We start from the raw sequence: 16,946 nt of genomic DNA, 5'->3' as shown, positions 1-16,946 counted from the left end.
TTTACATATTAGGCATTACAAATTACCCTCCTCTTAAAAGATAAAGAAGCAGGCACAAGCGGGCCATGCCTAAGACCTCACAGCTTTGAAGTAGCAGGGCTGAGTCAAATCCTTGTCCGCCTGACATCAATGTCACTACCACTCCCACACTACTTATCCAGGAGCCTGGACACACTTTCATAGATGGTTTCAGAGAACTCAAGAAACTCTAAATATGATCTTAAGACAATGGGATGGGCTAAAACCAAAAGAAACTCTACCTACTCTCAAGAAAGAAAAGGGTCTTCCAACTGCTTGGAAGGCTTTGGACAGTATCCTCTCCTAAATAGGAGGATGACTAGAAGGGTCTGGGAGCCAGAGGTGAAGGTCCATAGGAGGTGGTAGCTATAATTTCTTATTTCCCCTACTTTATAATATAGAGGAAATAAGGTATGACAAAGGGCAGAAAAGTTTCAAATGACTCTAATGCTGAACAGGTCCCCAGTTTGCCACACGGCCCAACAGAGAGCACATTTAGGACCAACCTACAGGGGGCCAAGGACTGAAATCCCACCTGCCTCATCTCCCCCTGATAGAATATAGAGTACCAACGATTCCTGCCACTCTTAGTATGGTCCAGGAAGAGAAGAGCAACTAGTTGTCAATGACACATACCATCTATCAATGCATAAGGACAGAGGGCACAATTTCACAAAGAATTCTACACTGCAGGTCTGACATTTCCTCCATAACAGACAGCTGTGAGAAGATTATGTTTTCTATATCAGGATCCTTAGACTAACTCAAACCTAATTCAGTGAGCTATTATTGTGGGACCCTTCACAATAACAAGAGGAAACAACAACCTTTCTCTGAGACAATCTACTTGGTGTCAAAAAAAAAAAAAAACCACGACAGAATCGAATCATCCTCTGCTTTTTCCTTTCTATCACTGGAAAGGATGGGACAAAAAGGTGAGGAGTCAAGCTATAAATCATTACTTTGGATTTGGATTCCGTCTTGGGTGTCCCATCAGCTTTGTTGTTCATTTTGGTGGCTGGAGTTAACTTGACATCCCCAAGGCCCATCATCTCTGGGCTGGCTGCCATCCCTACGAAAGAGGAAAAAAAAAAATCCTAAGTTTAATAGGTTGTGACATGAAGATCACTCTGGAAGAAATCCCTGGGGTGGGCAATGACTAGAACTTACCTGCTGAATTGTTGGCCATGGTTCCACCCATGGGATATGGGGGTCCCTGAGGGTTAATCATGCCAGCCATACTATTAATCCCTTGTCCATAGGGAGGTCCAGTTCCCATTATGCCCCCTTGATTCATATTGGGGTAGCCTGGTGGCCTGAGAAGGAAAATGGAGAGAGGAGAGTTAGAGACACCAAGCTTTCAGATTTGGACTTGAGCTAAATATTAATAGAGTTGTGTGAGCCAAGATCATCTAGTTAGGCTTACAAAGACAAAGTGTATGGGACCCCCAAACGACAATCATGCACTATCTGACCTAAATATTTTTATCTTTTACCTCCCGCAAAAGGTTCTAAGAGGATTCAAGCCCCAAATGGGAGACCATAGGTTAATTTGAAAGAAAACACTCCTCGAGGAATGAAGGCCTACCCTGTGTCTTAAATAGTGTCAGCCTCGAAGGCACCTGCAAAGTCAAGTGTGTTTCCATTTAAGAGCCTTCTCTATGCCAAAGAGGACTATAATGCTCAATTTTACCACTCTTTGTTACGTCAAACCCCAACCAAACTGGAGCCCTCAACAGTAAAGTACCTGGTGGTAGCAGGGGAGGCTTTGCTTTGCATTCCTGATGGGCCTACTACATATTGTGCTTTCATTATTCTGAAGTACTAACCAAACCCACCTCTTCACAGTTAGTCATTCACCCTAATCTACCTTGGTTCATCAACATCCCAATAAGACCTATCACTTTAAGAACTGTAGGCACCAAAAATGGAGTACAAGGATAGAGCCTCCAAAAACAGAGAAATCATATGCACTGAAGTCCATGGCCAAGAAAGAAGAGATTAATCTTCAAGTCACTGAACTGTATCACATGAGCCTTTTGCACTTTAGCACCAGAGTCAAACGCACAGGACCACATAGAACAGTAGAAGAAATGGCAAACCATAACTCTACCATTCTTTTATTTCTCACACCACAGATCCAAGTCAAGTGTATCATTAACAATCCTTTCAGAAACTAAGACACTAGATAACAAAAGAAACGAAACTCTGAAGACTTATTTTTACTAATCAAAATAATCTATGCTTTGTAAAGTTCTTTACATATGATATCTGGTCATGTGAAATTTGATACCAATTTTCTAGTATGCTTAAGAATCAGAACTTTTGCCCTGACCAGTGTGGCCTACTTGGTTGGGGCGTTGTACCACAGGTTCGATTCCCAGTCAGGGCAAATGCCTGGGTTGCAGGCCCAGTCCCCAGTAGGGGCACAGGGCATGGAAGAGGCAACTGACTGATGTTTCTCTCCCTCTCTTTCTCTCTCTAGGAATAAATACATAAAATCTTAAAAAAAAAAAAAGTTGGTGTTTATGATTAAAAAAAAATAATCAGAACTTTTGTTGTGTTTTTCACTATAAGGAAATCTAGTTTTTAAAGAGCTCTTAATAAAATGCATATTTACTAAGATGACATGGTTTAGGTCCAGACGTACCTCAATAACCTGAATGATGCTACAATTTATTTCATTGCACTAACACCCTCTTCCCAGGCCTTACCTGTTTTGGATAGAGTTGGCAGCAACATGCATGGCGACAGCAGTTTCTTGAGTTTTCCGGTTCATGCCCCCTGGTGGGGGACACATCCCTGACCCAACCTGAGGTGGCATATTGGCCATGTTAGGACCATATGGCCGGTTGCCCATGGAGGCATGACTCATTCTCCCTGGGGGGAGTGTGCCATAAGGTGGGATGCCAGGCTGCCCATGCATCTGACCTCCAGCACCCATAGGGTTCATGCTTCCAGCCATGCCTGCACTAGGGTAGTTAGCGTTGGGCAAGGCATTATAGTTTGGCTGCCTGGGGTAGCCTCCTGGGAGAGGAAGAAGGAAAGAAGACACAGAGACTTGGTTAGTGATTCATTAGCAAGACCCTAATACTGCTCAAACTCTCAAATTCCAAAGATGATAAACAAGGGGAATCATTAGAGATTTGGTCTGGAAAGAGACCAACTTCATGGTAGTCTTTACTCCATTAAAAAAAAAAAAAAGGAAAAGGGAGGGTAAAAGCATATAAAGAGAGGCCCCCATTGTCCTCCCATCTTAAAGACAGCACAGAGTAAGACTGACTGGCAGGCAAGGCTGGTTTTGCCCCCATCCAGGTCCAACAACTCCCAGGATTCTTTCCTTTCTACATTTTGGCCTTCTATACCATGCTATATGAGAAACATTCAGCTTTAGTTCACTGAGGGCTAATTTTGAAGAAAGATCCATTCTACTGGGACTAATTTACTAAAAACAAGTATAATAACCAATAATTAACATTTATTAAGTGCCTTTGCTCAGTGTCTTGAGCTAAACAATTTATCCCTGTTGTATAGATGAAACAGAGGTTCAGAGATATTCAAGAACTTTCCCATGGTGACAGTCCTTCCTCCCCTACTTTAGGGACTGGTCTTGGCAAATTAAAGGCAAAGAACAGTCCTACTCTTATACCCCAGGGAGTAGCATATCAAGTAACTGTCTCATCTCTCATCTCATCTGTTTCTTGTCTCATCTCTGTGTACTCCTAACTGAGTATGTACTTACCCTGTGGGCCATACTGACTCCCCTGGGGACCATAGCTCCCCATGGAGTTCTGCTGGTAGGAGCCCATGCCTGTGTGCATCTGTCCTCCAGAAGGCTGACGTGGAGATAAGGCCGAGCCGGGCTGGGGGGAACTGTACTGGGGCATCTGGGGGTTCCTCTGCATGTAACCTATTTGTGGGTAGTGCCCATATAGTTATTACCTTAGTACAATGGGAATAAATGTTCTCCCTTATCCTAGGACTTCACCATCTATATTTTAGCAACTCATTACATGAAGTCTCTATCTTATTTATTATATAATTGCATGCCATTGCAGGCACCCTCTAAAGTGGCATAGCTATTAACCAGATCATGCCAACTCTTTCTACTAAATGGGGGTTTTAAAAGACAAATTAACAATTACAGTAAAATAAAATGGAGCAGGATTTAAAGAATAAGGATTCAATGTTAAGTTTTAGCATCTGCTGACCAAATTGGGCACAATGTATGTGAGGGAATCCATCAAAAGAGAAACACTGAGAAACAAAGAATTACTGTGGGGGAAACACAGTTTGGAGCCACAGCATGGTCAAGCCCACTCTTAACTTCATAACTATTGCTGGGATTGTCCTACGCTTCATGGTCATACAGTTCTCCAAAAGCTATTGCACTGGATAATGAAGTGTCAGCCTTAGGCCTCCACCCTCCCTCAAAGCCCAGGCTCTTACCTCGTTCTTGGGCAATGCTCGATGGGTTCATGGAAGGATGTATGATGCTGTCCGACTGGCCACTGGGTGGCCGAGGTGGCATCTGATTGCCTGCTCCAGACAAAGAAAGTAAGCCAATTGTGGCTAAGCCTGGAATTTCCAGCTAAGAGGTCAATTCAGAGCTGGAAATGGCTCCTGGGAAGGCCAAGCACCCCCCAGTATCACAGGCACAGAATGTTTCAACCAAGGGGCTCCTATCTCCCTTCTTCAAATGCTAAAGGGAAACTTTGCAGATAGGACCAGAGATGCTTTCTCTGCCAGTGGAAGGCTGGGGCTCCTTGATATTGTTGGAAGCCAGTCCCCATTCCCTCTCCCCAAAACCCAGCACTTGAGGATACCTGGCACTGCAGCAGGCGAGAGTGGTCCTGAGCGAGACTGAGCAACACTGGCGGGAGAGCCAACAGGGGATGGGGAGGGGCCTCGGATGCCAGGCAGGTGAGGGGAAGTATGAGGAGAGAAAGGAGACTGAGCTGGGTTACTCTGTTCTCCTTGGCTGCTGGAAATCCCTGATGTGCTCACTCCAGGGCTCAGAGCTCCTTCTGTCCCCATGGGGAGATCGTCTATTGAACCAGACAGATCCTGAAACATACCACACAAAGACATGGATTAGCAATATTAGGCAGAAAGACTCTTCTTTCAACAACACTACTACATGATTAGTATTTTCCTTAAATAACCAAGGGCAAGTACACTACACACATTATGTTGTCATGATACTCTAGTTTATATATGGTAAACTCTCTATTAAGGGCCATATAGTCTTCTTCAAGTACAACTACTCAACTCTGTCATCAAGTGCAAACGCAGTCACAGATAATATACATAAAGTTTTATTGGAATATAGCCCCATGCATTTGATTATTTATAAAAACAACTAGCCCACAATCTGTAGTTTGCTGACCTCTGGTCTCCCCACCAGAATTAGATCTAGTGCTTTTATCTTCTTTCCCAGTCTCAACTCCCAGAGTCATGACAGAGCAGCATTTCAATGAGCCTTTAGTTCTTTTCCACTGAGGAACCTTTATAAAACACTGCCAGGATGTACTAGTACCAGGGGCCACGAGAGTATGTGAACAAGTATAAGCAATAACCACAGATTCTCTCTCCATCAGATTATTATAACCTACAATTTACCAAGGACTCACTTTTTCCAAGTTACTATATTTTAAAACATAAGGAGTAGGAGGTGGAAGAGGGATATACTACAGAGGAATATATAAGCTGGGATGCCTAGGCACGAATAACAGTGGGGAACGCAACAACATTAATATTATCTCTCTGATTTGACTGATTTGAAGTCAATCTCTCAAACTGCCATTTTCATCAGACGGCAATGGGTCTGCATGGGGGTAGTTGATTAAAAAAAAAAAAGTGTCATCATCACCAAGCCCTTATATGAAATGCTAAAGTGACTTATCTAAGGAAAAGAAGATGATCAAAAATATGAACAGTAAAATGAAAACTTGTAACTATCAACAACTGGACCTAAAAAAAAACAAAAACAAACTAAGCAAACAACTAGAACAGGCACAGAATCACAGAAATGGAGATGACATGGAGGGCTATCAGTGGGGAGGGGGAGGAGAGAGAATGGGGGAAAAGGTACAGGGAATAAGAAGCATAAATATGATAGGTACAAAATAGACAGGTGGTGGTTAATAATAGTATAGAAAATGGAGAAGCCAAAGAACTTATATGTATGACCCATGGACATGAAACTAAGGGTGGGGGGGAATGTTGATGAGGGGGTCCAAGGCAGAAGGGGAATAAAGGGAAGAAAAAAATGGGACAACTGCAATAGTATAATTAATAAAATATACTTTAAGTAAGCAAGTAAATAAATATACATGAAAAAATTTGCCCTGGCTGATGTGGCTCAGTGGATTGAGTACTAGACTGTGAACCAAAGGGTCGCCGGTTCAATTCCCAGTCTAGGTAGGACACATAGCTGGGTTGGGGACCAGGTCCCCAGTTCCGGGCATGCGAGAGGCAACCACACATTGATATTTCTCTTCCTCTCTTTCTCCCTCCCTTCCCCTCTCTAAAAAAATAAACAAAATATTTTTAAAATATTAAAGAAAAAAATAATTAGTCCTGGCTGGTGTGCCTCAGCGGACTGTGTGCTGGCCTATGAACCAAAGGGTCGCCTGTTCAATTCCCAGGCAGGGAACATGCCTGGGTTGCGGGCCAGGTCCCCAGTTGGGAGCATTCAAGAGGTAACTGGTCGATGTATCTTTAACGTATTAATGCTTCTCTCCCTCTCTTCCCAACTCTCTAAAAATAAATAAATTAAATTAAAAAAATAAAAATAAAACCAGAATGTTGGCATAGGAAGGGACAAATAATTTACGTCAATATTAACAGTAACTACCATTTGAGCATCTACGATGTGCCAGGCCCTTACAGAGTTACTTAATTTTCTGCAATTCTTGGGAGTACATACTTCTACCACTAACATATTGAAGACGAACAAGCTCATGCTCAGACAGATTGGGTTGCGTGCCCTAGTCATCCAGCAAGTAAATGGCAAAAACTAGATTTTTATCCAAAGTCTGCTGAACTCCAGAGCCTATTTTCCTTGTCTCTCTGTTATGCTGATACTATATGGACTGAGGAAAAAGCACCACACCCCAGCTGGAGACCAATGCCCAGCTCTTGGTACTTACCAGTTGTGACCTTGGACAAGTTGGCAACAGGCTTTGGTTTCCTTACTTATACAATAAGAGGACTGGATAAATCTGAGTTTGTGACACCTCTGAGGCATATGCATGAAACTCCACTGGTAATATATGGTCAGGGCCATATGAAATATACAATACCAGTGGCAATACCCTGGAATTGGAGATATGGCAACACACAAGCAGTATAAGATGTAAGACATACCCTTTAGTCCCTGTGGCTAATCACAAGCTAATGTTTTTATTGGGAAATGGGAGGGAGTTGTAAGGGTAGACTCCAAAAAAAGTCTCCCCCGTCTATCTACATGAACAGATATTGCTCTGAACTCCATGTCCTTTTATTGCACAGGACACACCTCTGCTTTCTACCCTACAAAAAGCCAGTTTTTCAAGTCTTTTGTTCCACAAAAAGCCGGATGTCTGGCTGTTGAGTCAGACCTCAATGTGCTTAACAAGTTTGGCTTTCCACAACATACTTACCACAGACAAAGTTCAATTAATCCCAGCCCCAATTCTCCCTAGTTGGAGCCACCTTTAGCATTTCAGGACTCAGGTTCTCAGTTCTCTCAAAAGGTTCCACCTAACAGTTACCTTCTAGGAGGACTACTAAAAGAATTACAGCACTGCCTCCTAAATGGAAAGATCTGTTTCTCTGGGTTTGCTCTCCTCCAAGCATAATCCTGCTAAGAGATGGGAGGTGAAGATCAGCCCACTCAGTGCCCTGCCAGTTCCAAGGAAGCAACAGGGCCAGGGAGGATTTCCTCACGTGTTTCCAATGTGTTTCATGCATTTTATTGCTCATCTACCATGTAGATCAAAAGCACTGGAGCGGGTCCAACTATTTCACACAGAATCTCACACTCCAGGCTGCCTACAGCCCTGAAAGCCTTCGTTTCTTCACTTGAAATACTGCCCAATGTTATTTTGGGATGTGACCTGATAGAGAAAGCCCATAGGGACTCCATGATGATAACTGTTCCAGCTGTGATTGGTTGCCCGGTCCCAGCAAGTGCCAGCATGGGTTTGTCAGGCTCTGCAGACAAACAGAACTCGGCAGCTAACACCTTCTCTTTACACCACAACAAAACCATGCCCTAAATTACATAGTCCATACCACACTGGGGGGTGTGTGTACAGGGCGGCGTGGTGTGCAGGGACGGGTTTGCTGGTGCTCTCACAGGAAGGCCTGCAAGTTCTAACATGAATTGGCTGCCTGATGAAGAACATTTTATGCAGGAAGATACCAGTTCAGGGTTAGATGAGAGGGGGTTAAACAATCTCCCAACAGAGCCTCATGAGGATGACATCAGTCCATTTCGTTGAGCAGATTAAATAACATCAACAGGCGAAACTGAAGCCAAGGTTCAAGGCAATGCTCAGATTCAACTTTTTCTCATAAATTTGGCGGAATCTTTGGGAAATGGAGCTTTTGCAAACCCCCAGATGGGGTTCTTGTATTCTTTCAGTTGTGAAGAGCTTTTGCCAAGTTGTGCTAACTACTGGCAGGGAAACCAAACCACCCACCAAGAGAGCCAGGTAAATCCTACGCACATGCTTGTAGTAAGTTTGTACCTATGTGTCTGTGTGGTAGGAACCTTCCAATTCAACCATACTCACTTACATGATGATATTTGAATGAAAAGTCCAAATGCACAGCTCGAAATGACCAAATCTGCACTAACAATTTGTCAAGTATTTTCCTAGACTAACAGATTCATGGCCACGGCAGGAGGCTGCTTCCATGCTGGAGAATGGGAGGAAATCCTTAAGAACACAGAAAGGCTGGGAAACCTAACACTTAAGACAGGCAGATGGTAGGAAAGGAGGCAACAGCTTTGACAAACTTCAAGACAAACTTAATGACATGGGAATTACTTAAGGTATCTAAGATTTTGGGAGACCTGGTTTTCCATAAAGCCTTGCTTAAGCAACATATTTGTCAAGGGTCAGGTGGAGAACAGGCTACCTCTCTATCAAACACTTCTAAAAAATATTCAGTACAATAAAGTGTCAGTTGTAGGTTCTCTGAGTCCCCCCCGCCACAAGTCTTTGCTACATAGAAGGAAGGGCGATCTAATTCACCCCACATTGGTAGGGGCTCCAGAGTTTAGAATTGCTGCACTGTTCCAATGCATGGTCTCAGTCATCCCTGCCTACAGAGCAGACTAGCTTGTGCTGGCTTAAATGCCAAGAACAAATCAACACACAGAATAGGCTGCCTCTTGCCGCTGGTGGTATTTCATCAGGGGTTAAGCAGGTGGTTAAAGAAGGAGAAAGAAAAGATGTAGAGGCTGATACCATCCTTTTAGCTTAGGATCGTTCAGTAAGCACCATCTCCTGCCTCAACTACACTCATTGGAATAGCAGAAATCACTCCAGGAAAGGTTTGGACCTAACTCCTAACCCGAAGTTTCCAAGAGCCCCTCAATTCTCTTTTTCTACAATAGGCTATTGTTTGGGGGATAATGGATCATTTCTTCCTGGTATCTCCTGGCTGCCTGGTGAGGACACACCATGGAGAAGGCTTAGGCTCTTCTTGTCTTCAGAATGTTTTTTAGTGCCCCACCTCCAAGAGAAAACTCCCCTTTATATGCACACCAGAATGCTTAAATAAAGCTCTGGAAGACCAAATCTCCGAATCCAAAGGATATTGAAAAGAGGAATAAAACAAGTCCCTTAGTATCTCCCTCTGGAAGGGAAGCAGAGCTGACATAATTATTTGACTACCATGTGTTCACCCCTAAGGTATATGATGGACTCACATTTTGTTTTCACAATCACCTTCTGATGTATATATCAATCCCATTTTTGCCCTGGCTGGTGTGGCTCAGTGGATTGAGCACCAGCTTGTGAACCAAAGGGTTGTTGGTTGGATTCCCAGTCAGGGCACATGCCTGGGTTGCAGGCCAGGTCCCCCAGTAGGAGGTGTGCAAGAGGCAACCACATACTGATGTTTCTCTTCCTCTCTTTTCTCCCTCCCTTCTCCTCTCTCTAAAAAATTAAAATTAAAACAAACAGACAAACAAAAAGAAACCATTTTAACATAGAAGCAGGAAGCTCAGAAGTTAAATGACTTTCCCAAGGACAGAGAGCTATTAGGAGAACTGAGGTTCAAACCCATAGTCTTCTGATTCCAACGCCTGCACACTCTTTCCATCATAAGGTGGAAGCTTGCCACTATCAAAGGCTCCATGTTCCAAACAAGATCAGGCATCAACTTGTCTCCAAACATGCTCGGTGATTAGCTACATAACTAACTGGCTAACCTTACGAGGCCGCACTTAGATCTTCTGTAGAAAGAAAGACTAAAACTAGATTATCCAGCTCTACAATGCTATGTACTCCTCTCTTTCTTAGCCACTCTTCCTATAAACCACTCTTGCTTTCTAACCCTTCTTTCATGGTTTACTTCAAATCGGTCCTTTCACTTTAACTCTTAATTTACACCTACATTTTCTACACTAAAGAAAATGTAGGTGTAACTTTCTCTGGGTTCTTAGAAGGGCACTTAACGTACAAAGGCAAGGGGAAAGGAGAGAATGACTTAGAATCTAGGGGGACAGCAGGAAATTAAGTCCCTGAAGAAGGTAAGTATCTAGTCTCCACTGGTTTTCATATTGAATAAGCCCCAGTCCTATTATCAAGCACAAGGGTGTGGCCCAAAGAGAGACATTAAATATCCCTGACCTCTAGGTGGCCTCATCTCAGGCAATTTTAAAACCTCATACTTTCTTCTTCACCAAGCCCTGCAGATACCCTTCCAAACTTCAGGACAATCAGGCCTTTTTTTTAGGGCTCCCATGTCCCAAACTACAAGATGGGAAAGCTCCTCTTTGAGGGTAAAAGCCAAATAAGCTTTACTCTTCTGCCCATAATCGTACTCCAACCATGGGAAAACAGCTCTCCTCTAGCACAGCAGGGTGACCCATTTCCCAGCCAAGGAGGAGAAATAGGTGGGAAAACCAAATGCTTAAAGTTGCACATTAGGTGCAACAACTATAGACTAAAATCATTTTTTGCCTTGGGAATTCCAAAGACAAGAACAGCTTTGTGAAGGCAAAGCCTCCATAGTCACAGTACAACTTCCTTTGCTCCTCAACCCACAAGCAAGGACCTCCCGAGGCTCCCCTAGACTCAGTGTTACAGGACTAACAGCACCATGCTGAATTTGCCCTTTATGCCACTAGCCTGTGGGGCCAGAGCAAGACCAGACTATATTCTCCTATTATTAGTGATCAGAAAAATGCTAGGCACACAAAAGACAAAAATCCTGATGTTGCTGAATCAATCATCTACTCTAAAGCATTCTTTTTAGACCCAATCTCTATTAGTCCTCTCTCTCTTTCCTTTGATCATCAGTCCCCCAACCCAGTCCTGCACCTGAACTCTAGACCTCCACATTGAGGGAGGTACTCTTGGGTGATGACATCAAGGGAACTGATTGCTGTCTAATACTGGAAAGTGCAACCCTGAATGGGCCTTGGCCACTTGGGTAAGAGCTCTTGATAGAACTGCAGTTCAGGGAAAGACATTCTAGACAGGAAACTGTCAGGAGGCATGGTTCTATGTCACTAGAGCAAATTCAATCTAATTACAAAAATACAAAATCCTACTGTTCTAATCCACCCCTGCAAAACCTCTTGGGGTAGGTCTGACCCTTTGGGTGGAGGCTGAGGTGTTGGTGAGGTGTAACAGGGGAAGAGAAAGACTGTTGTGCTGCCTGCATTCCTGTGGTGGGAGCCCCTGCAAGCATCAGCTCGGCCACTGCAGCAGCCATTGATTTTCCAGGGGTCGATATTCTGCTCCCACAGATCTGCTCAGCTACAGGTTTAATCACATTGAGTGCTTCTGCTCAACATCTCCCCTGCACTTTCCCCTCCCCAAACCAATAAAACAAACACCAAACAGAATGAGAGCTGGCAATGGATAGATGGTGCTCCCCATAGCTGGCCCCCACCCCCAGGGAAATTCTAAGCACCCGCTCCAAGGGAGCCAAAGCTACATGGGCAGTCCATAAGAGGAACTGCAGGAATAGATCCACAGGGCCCAGAGAACATTCTAATCCGTTGCCCAACACTCCTACACAGACCCTTCTAAATAATTCAAAGATTTTACATTAAAAAATTCAGGTTCCCAACTGAAAAATCCTAGAACTCCCACAGGGCACTCAACAGTTGAAAGCTCGCTTTCTAGTTTGTCACTCCCCACCAGGCCTGCATAATACCATGTTATCAATCTTACCACTTTCCAACACATACTCCCCTCCCATGCAAAGGCTTCTCACTTGAGCCAGAAGAGATGTCTCATCTAGTCAGAAACCTCCTCTTGGCCAAAACTGTACAGTGTTTTAAGGGTCACTAGCTAACAGATTCTTCATTCCACGTGTGAAAAAAAAAGAGAAACTGGGTCAGAGCTGGGCCTGAGTTAAAGCAGTCAAGAGCTGTGCATATTTATGGAATAGAGCTGTTCTAATCCCAGCAGGAAATGAGCAAGATAAAGCTAGAGAAAGCAAAGAAGTTAGGAACTTCCTACTTTCTTCAAGTCAAGCATTCCCTTTCAGGAAGGCCAACCACAAAGATCTTGCTTCATCAAGACCATCAGCTTGAATCCTAGAGCTTGAGCAAGGAGGGCAGGAAAAGGGGAGAGGAAAAGAACACCGAAAAGAAAACAGAATTCTAGGTATGAGAAGTATAAGGAAGAACAGGGGTACTGTCTTAGGCTTCTACCTCATCTAGTTGCCCCTTCAAAATTAGAGCAACCAGAAAAAAATCAAAGATGTAATAATGTACACAACTGGGAAGACAAAAGTTGGCACTGTGTTCAACAGCTTCGGCAAAGGCCTGGGTGGCTGATGGCCTCCCTGGTTTGGTACTTAAAGCCCTAAATTAATATTTGCCAGTGGTCTTCTCTACCATGGGCCCACTGGTCCAAATAAAATCTAAATAATTGGGGGAGGGAGTAGAATGAGCAGACCGGTGAGTGGGGAATAGATATAATAATCTTAAATCAGAAAAGACAGACATCAACCTCAAAGGCCATTAAAACCAAAAGAACAACTTGAACATAAAAGTTATATAGTCAAGTTCTAAAAGTAGAAAATGGTGGGAGAGGGAATGAATATTTTTGATAACAGTTCCTCTGAAGACTGATCTCTTCTATTTGGAACTTGGTTTCTCTCTTACCTTCCTCAAAATGTCAGGAAATTACCTTCACTCATCTCAGTAAACAATATTCAGTATTCCTCCCACATCAAAGCTGGCCTTAAGGGACAGGTTTACTGACTCTCAACTGGAGCCCTTCAACCCCTAGTTGCCATCTTCAAAGCTTCTCTGGGAAAGGTCAAATGGGAGGGAAGCTTGGAAGTCAGTTCTGCCTCATGGCAATCAAATATTATGTCACAATACCAGCCAATTCCACGCTGACACCACAGGTAGGGAAGATGGGATAGGTTTGGGCCTTGTAAGCAAATAAAGCATGAGACCAAGCACTCACTGGTCTCCAAAGGGACAACACTAGATCATGTACCAGATTCACCACAGCTACCAGGCAGAACACCAAAGAGTTTAGGAACATGAGAAAAAAGACAACAGAGCTAATTCTATGCTTGATTCATTGGGTATGTTAACATAGGTCCATGCCTAAGGGTCCTGCCATCTGGACCAAGTTCAGAGGAACAAATTCTCACTCTGTACAGGATCCCTAGTAGTTTCTATAATGATTGTGTCCCAGGGAGTGGGGGGTCTTGGTTTATATCTTGTTCAAAAGCACAAGCCCCAACCCTGACCCCAGTACAAGAAATACCTTGGCAATAACACATCTAGTAGGCTGGCTTTCTGATTTTGGTTGGCCTTTTCGGAAAAGAACATGGCAGCTTTGCAGACAGCACCAAAAGGAGGGGAAGGGAAAGGGGGATAAGGGGAATGGGTGAAGAAAGCTACTGTTACCAAGGCAACTGAGTTCACCCATATGTTGATTCAGGAACTTCAGTAAATTCTAGTTTTTGAGATTTCTTCCATCTAGAGTAAATGCTTCCTACACATCATCCTGGAGAGTAGATCTAAATCCAGGAACCACAATATCACTCACTACCTTTGCCTAGAAATCTCATCCCTACATCTCTCCGCATCTCCTTCCCTTTCTCCAAAGAGAGGAGTATACGGAAGACGAAGTCTGTTTTCTGAATTCTTCCTTCTCTTATTTTTTTTCCTTTTCTTTCCCCATCTGAAAACTGCCCCTCTGCCTGTCCAAAAACTACCCCTGCCTGCCTGAAAACTGCCCCTTTGCCATTCGAGGTGACTTCTCTCTGCATTCTTTCTTTTTTAAGATTTTATTTATTTATTTTTAGACAGAGGGATGGGAGGGAGGAAGAGAGGGAGAGAAACATCAATGTGTGCTTGCCTCCCATACACCAGCTACTGGGGACCTGGCCCTGCAACCCAGGCATGTACCCTGACTGGAAATTGAACCAGCGACCCTTTGTTTTGCAGTCTGGCGCTCAATCCACTGAGCCACACCAGCCAGGGCCATTCTTTCTGTTCTTAAAGGAGCTTTTTGCTGATCCTTTATAGGAGTTGGTCCTAATAGTAAAAGCATTGGATTGGATGTCAGGGAACCAATGTTCTCATTTACTAAACTGGCCTTGGGTAAGTCCTTTCCCCCTTCCTGGGCTTTAGGTTCCTCATATGTAAAGTGAGGGTTAAGGGAGAAGTGGTGGTATTTGTATTAGTGTGGTAAATATTCTGTGGACTAACTCAAGCTACCTCTACTCCACTCTTCCTAATTTGTAGAGGTTTAAAAAGCTGAAAACTACATTTCCCAGAATCCCTTGAGGATGGGTTTGAATACAGTTCAGGTTCTGCTCATTAGAAGCAGACTCAAGATTAGATTAAAGTATAGCAGAGACCATGTTTCTGTCTCCTTCACTTGTTTCTGCAGGAACATTTCAGTTTCATCTTCCTGTTAACTGGGTGCTGGTTTTGGCAGCGGCAGCTGCTACTACTTCTTGATTCCAGTTTACTGATCCCCAGATAGCAGATTTAAAGCAATCAAACTGGTTGTGGCTCATAAGCAGGAGATCCCTGGTGGGTAAGCCTAGGTCTAGGTTCTATTCCTGAAGGACAAGCCTAGAGGTTGGTCCTTCAATCCTTCTAACAATTTTGTAAGATCAATTCCAACTACTAAATCCCTATCAAACATACCTAGGTCTAAGGTTTAATGTAGAAACCACTCTATGTGACACTATCAGGTGATCCCAAAAGAACAGTTGTGAAGGAAAGAAAAAAATTATTCGCAAATATATTCTCTGCTAAGCCAGCATCTTTTGGGAAAAATAGGCAAGATGGGGGAGCCTTAGAACTTTAAAATACATTTGACCAGGACAACCACCTTAACTTCTTCCCTGTTTACAATCTCGTTGCACCCTCTCCCTTCTACTATGAGCTCTGCAAGGGTTGAATTGCTCACAAGATGATGGTTGAATCAGCACATGCTTTCCTTTTCATCCCTATATTCTCTGCAAGCTTTTAGTCTGCTGAGGATAGTATTACCTGCCCAAACCAAAATATTCTCTAGGCTTTAGGGAGGCATGGGATAGACAGGGTACTGAATGTCCTCCTCAGGAGCAGGAAATATGTTTATCAGTTCTAGGTACAAAAGAACCAGGGCACACCTGTCCTGACAGCTCTGTGTAGCTTATGAGTGAAGACAAGTCTGTCCCGCACAAGATCCCAGTTTATCTTTTTATACCAATTTCTGGAAACTACCAGCTTCCTACAGGAGGGCTGCAGAAAAATTAAAAAAAAAAAAAAAAAAAATTTCAAATCCAAGTGGTATGCTTGGTGGGGAGGTGGTGTAACTTCCCACCAGTCCTCAGTAGGTAACTGACCTCAGGGGCCATCACACTAGAGGTAAGGCTCTATTAATATTCAGACTTAAGTTGTTCTGAAGAAAACAAAAGGTTCCAGCAAGAGGAATCTGTGTGAGACACACAAGCAGGAAGCTGAGCCCAGCCACCAGTGACTAGAATAGTAACAGGAAATGGGCCCAGGAACAAGCATACAGAAATCTGCTGCAAGCAGCAGAGGCTCCAGCAGGCACCAGGCAGCATCAGCGCTGGAGCAGCATGACTAAGATGGGGAATCAGATTGGCTAACACTGCCACAGAACCAGCTTTCTAGAGAAGGGACGGATACCTACACAGGGTACACGCTGCTCTGAACATTCTGGGCAAATATGATGGAGGTTGGGGATTTCCTTTTTCAGACTTGGTGAGAGCACCTGGGCTACAATTCAAGGGGAACAAGCACAGATACATGGTCAGATATAGAGAAAACAGAACAGCCTAGCTTCTCTGGGTACCAAAATTGCTAGTGGCATTCCTGTTATTTCTTTAAAAATATGCTGGCAAAAACCATTGGCCCTGCCTCCTTTTACCATGAAATTTGACAAATGGGAGCACAAACAGTGTAAAATTAAAATCCTTCAAACATCCCAATTTTCTAAGTTTGTAGAAGATTCCTCTCACTGCCCCCCTCCCCCAATAAACCCAGATGACAAAAAGCTGATTCTCCTAGGGGCTATTCAGCAAAAGTTTACTCAGTATGTGATTCAGGTAGTCACAGACCTAAGTCCTCAAGCAGAGGTACCAACAAAACCTATGTGAACATGAATGAACATCCACAAAACAAATGGTAGTGGTCATCCACTCCTATCCCCCATACCCATCTAGAGATTATTTAAACTTTACTAAGCACAGCAAAATTT

At 43.5% G+C, this 16,946-nt stretch overlaps 1 protein-coding gene across 2 annotated transcripts in view; it reads right to left on the bottom strand.

Moving 5' to 3' along the window:
- ARID1A (AT-rich interaction domain 1A) overlaps positions 1-16,946 on the bottom strand; it is a 68,036-nt gene that overhangs the window by 12,494 nt on the left and 38,596 nt on the right. For both annotated transcript variants that reach the window (XM_045858455.1, XM_045858456.1), the window contains exons 5-10: positions 4,845-5,085; positions 4,468-4,557; positions 3,761-3,928; positions 2,733-3,045; positions 1,189-1,334; positions 981-1,090 (exon numbers count right to left, since the gene is read on the bottom strand). In XM_045858455.1, coding sequence (XP_045714411.1) covers positions 981-1,090; positions 1,189-1,334; positions 2,733-3,045; positions 3,761-3,928; positions 4,468-4,557; positions 4,845-5,085 — 1,068 coding nt within the window. The remainder of the gene's footprint in view (positions 1-980; positions 1,091-1,188; positions 1,335-2,732; positions 3,046-3,760; positions 3,929-4,467; positions 4,558-4,844; positions 5,086-16,946) is intronic.

This window comes from Phyllostomus hastatus, unplaced genomic scaffold, assembly GCF_019186645.2.
Source record: "Phyllostomus hastatus isolate PE091 unplaced genomic scaffold, TTU_PhHast_1.1 phas_scaffold_182, whole genome shotgun sequence".
Classification (NCBI taxonomy): Eukaryota; Metazoa; Chordata; class Mammalia; order Chiroptera; family Phyllostomidae; genus Phyllostomus; species Phyllostomus hastatus.
Note: the sequence above shows the minus strand (reverse complement) of the source record. Positions and strands in the feature narration are given on the sequence as shown.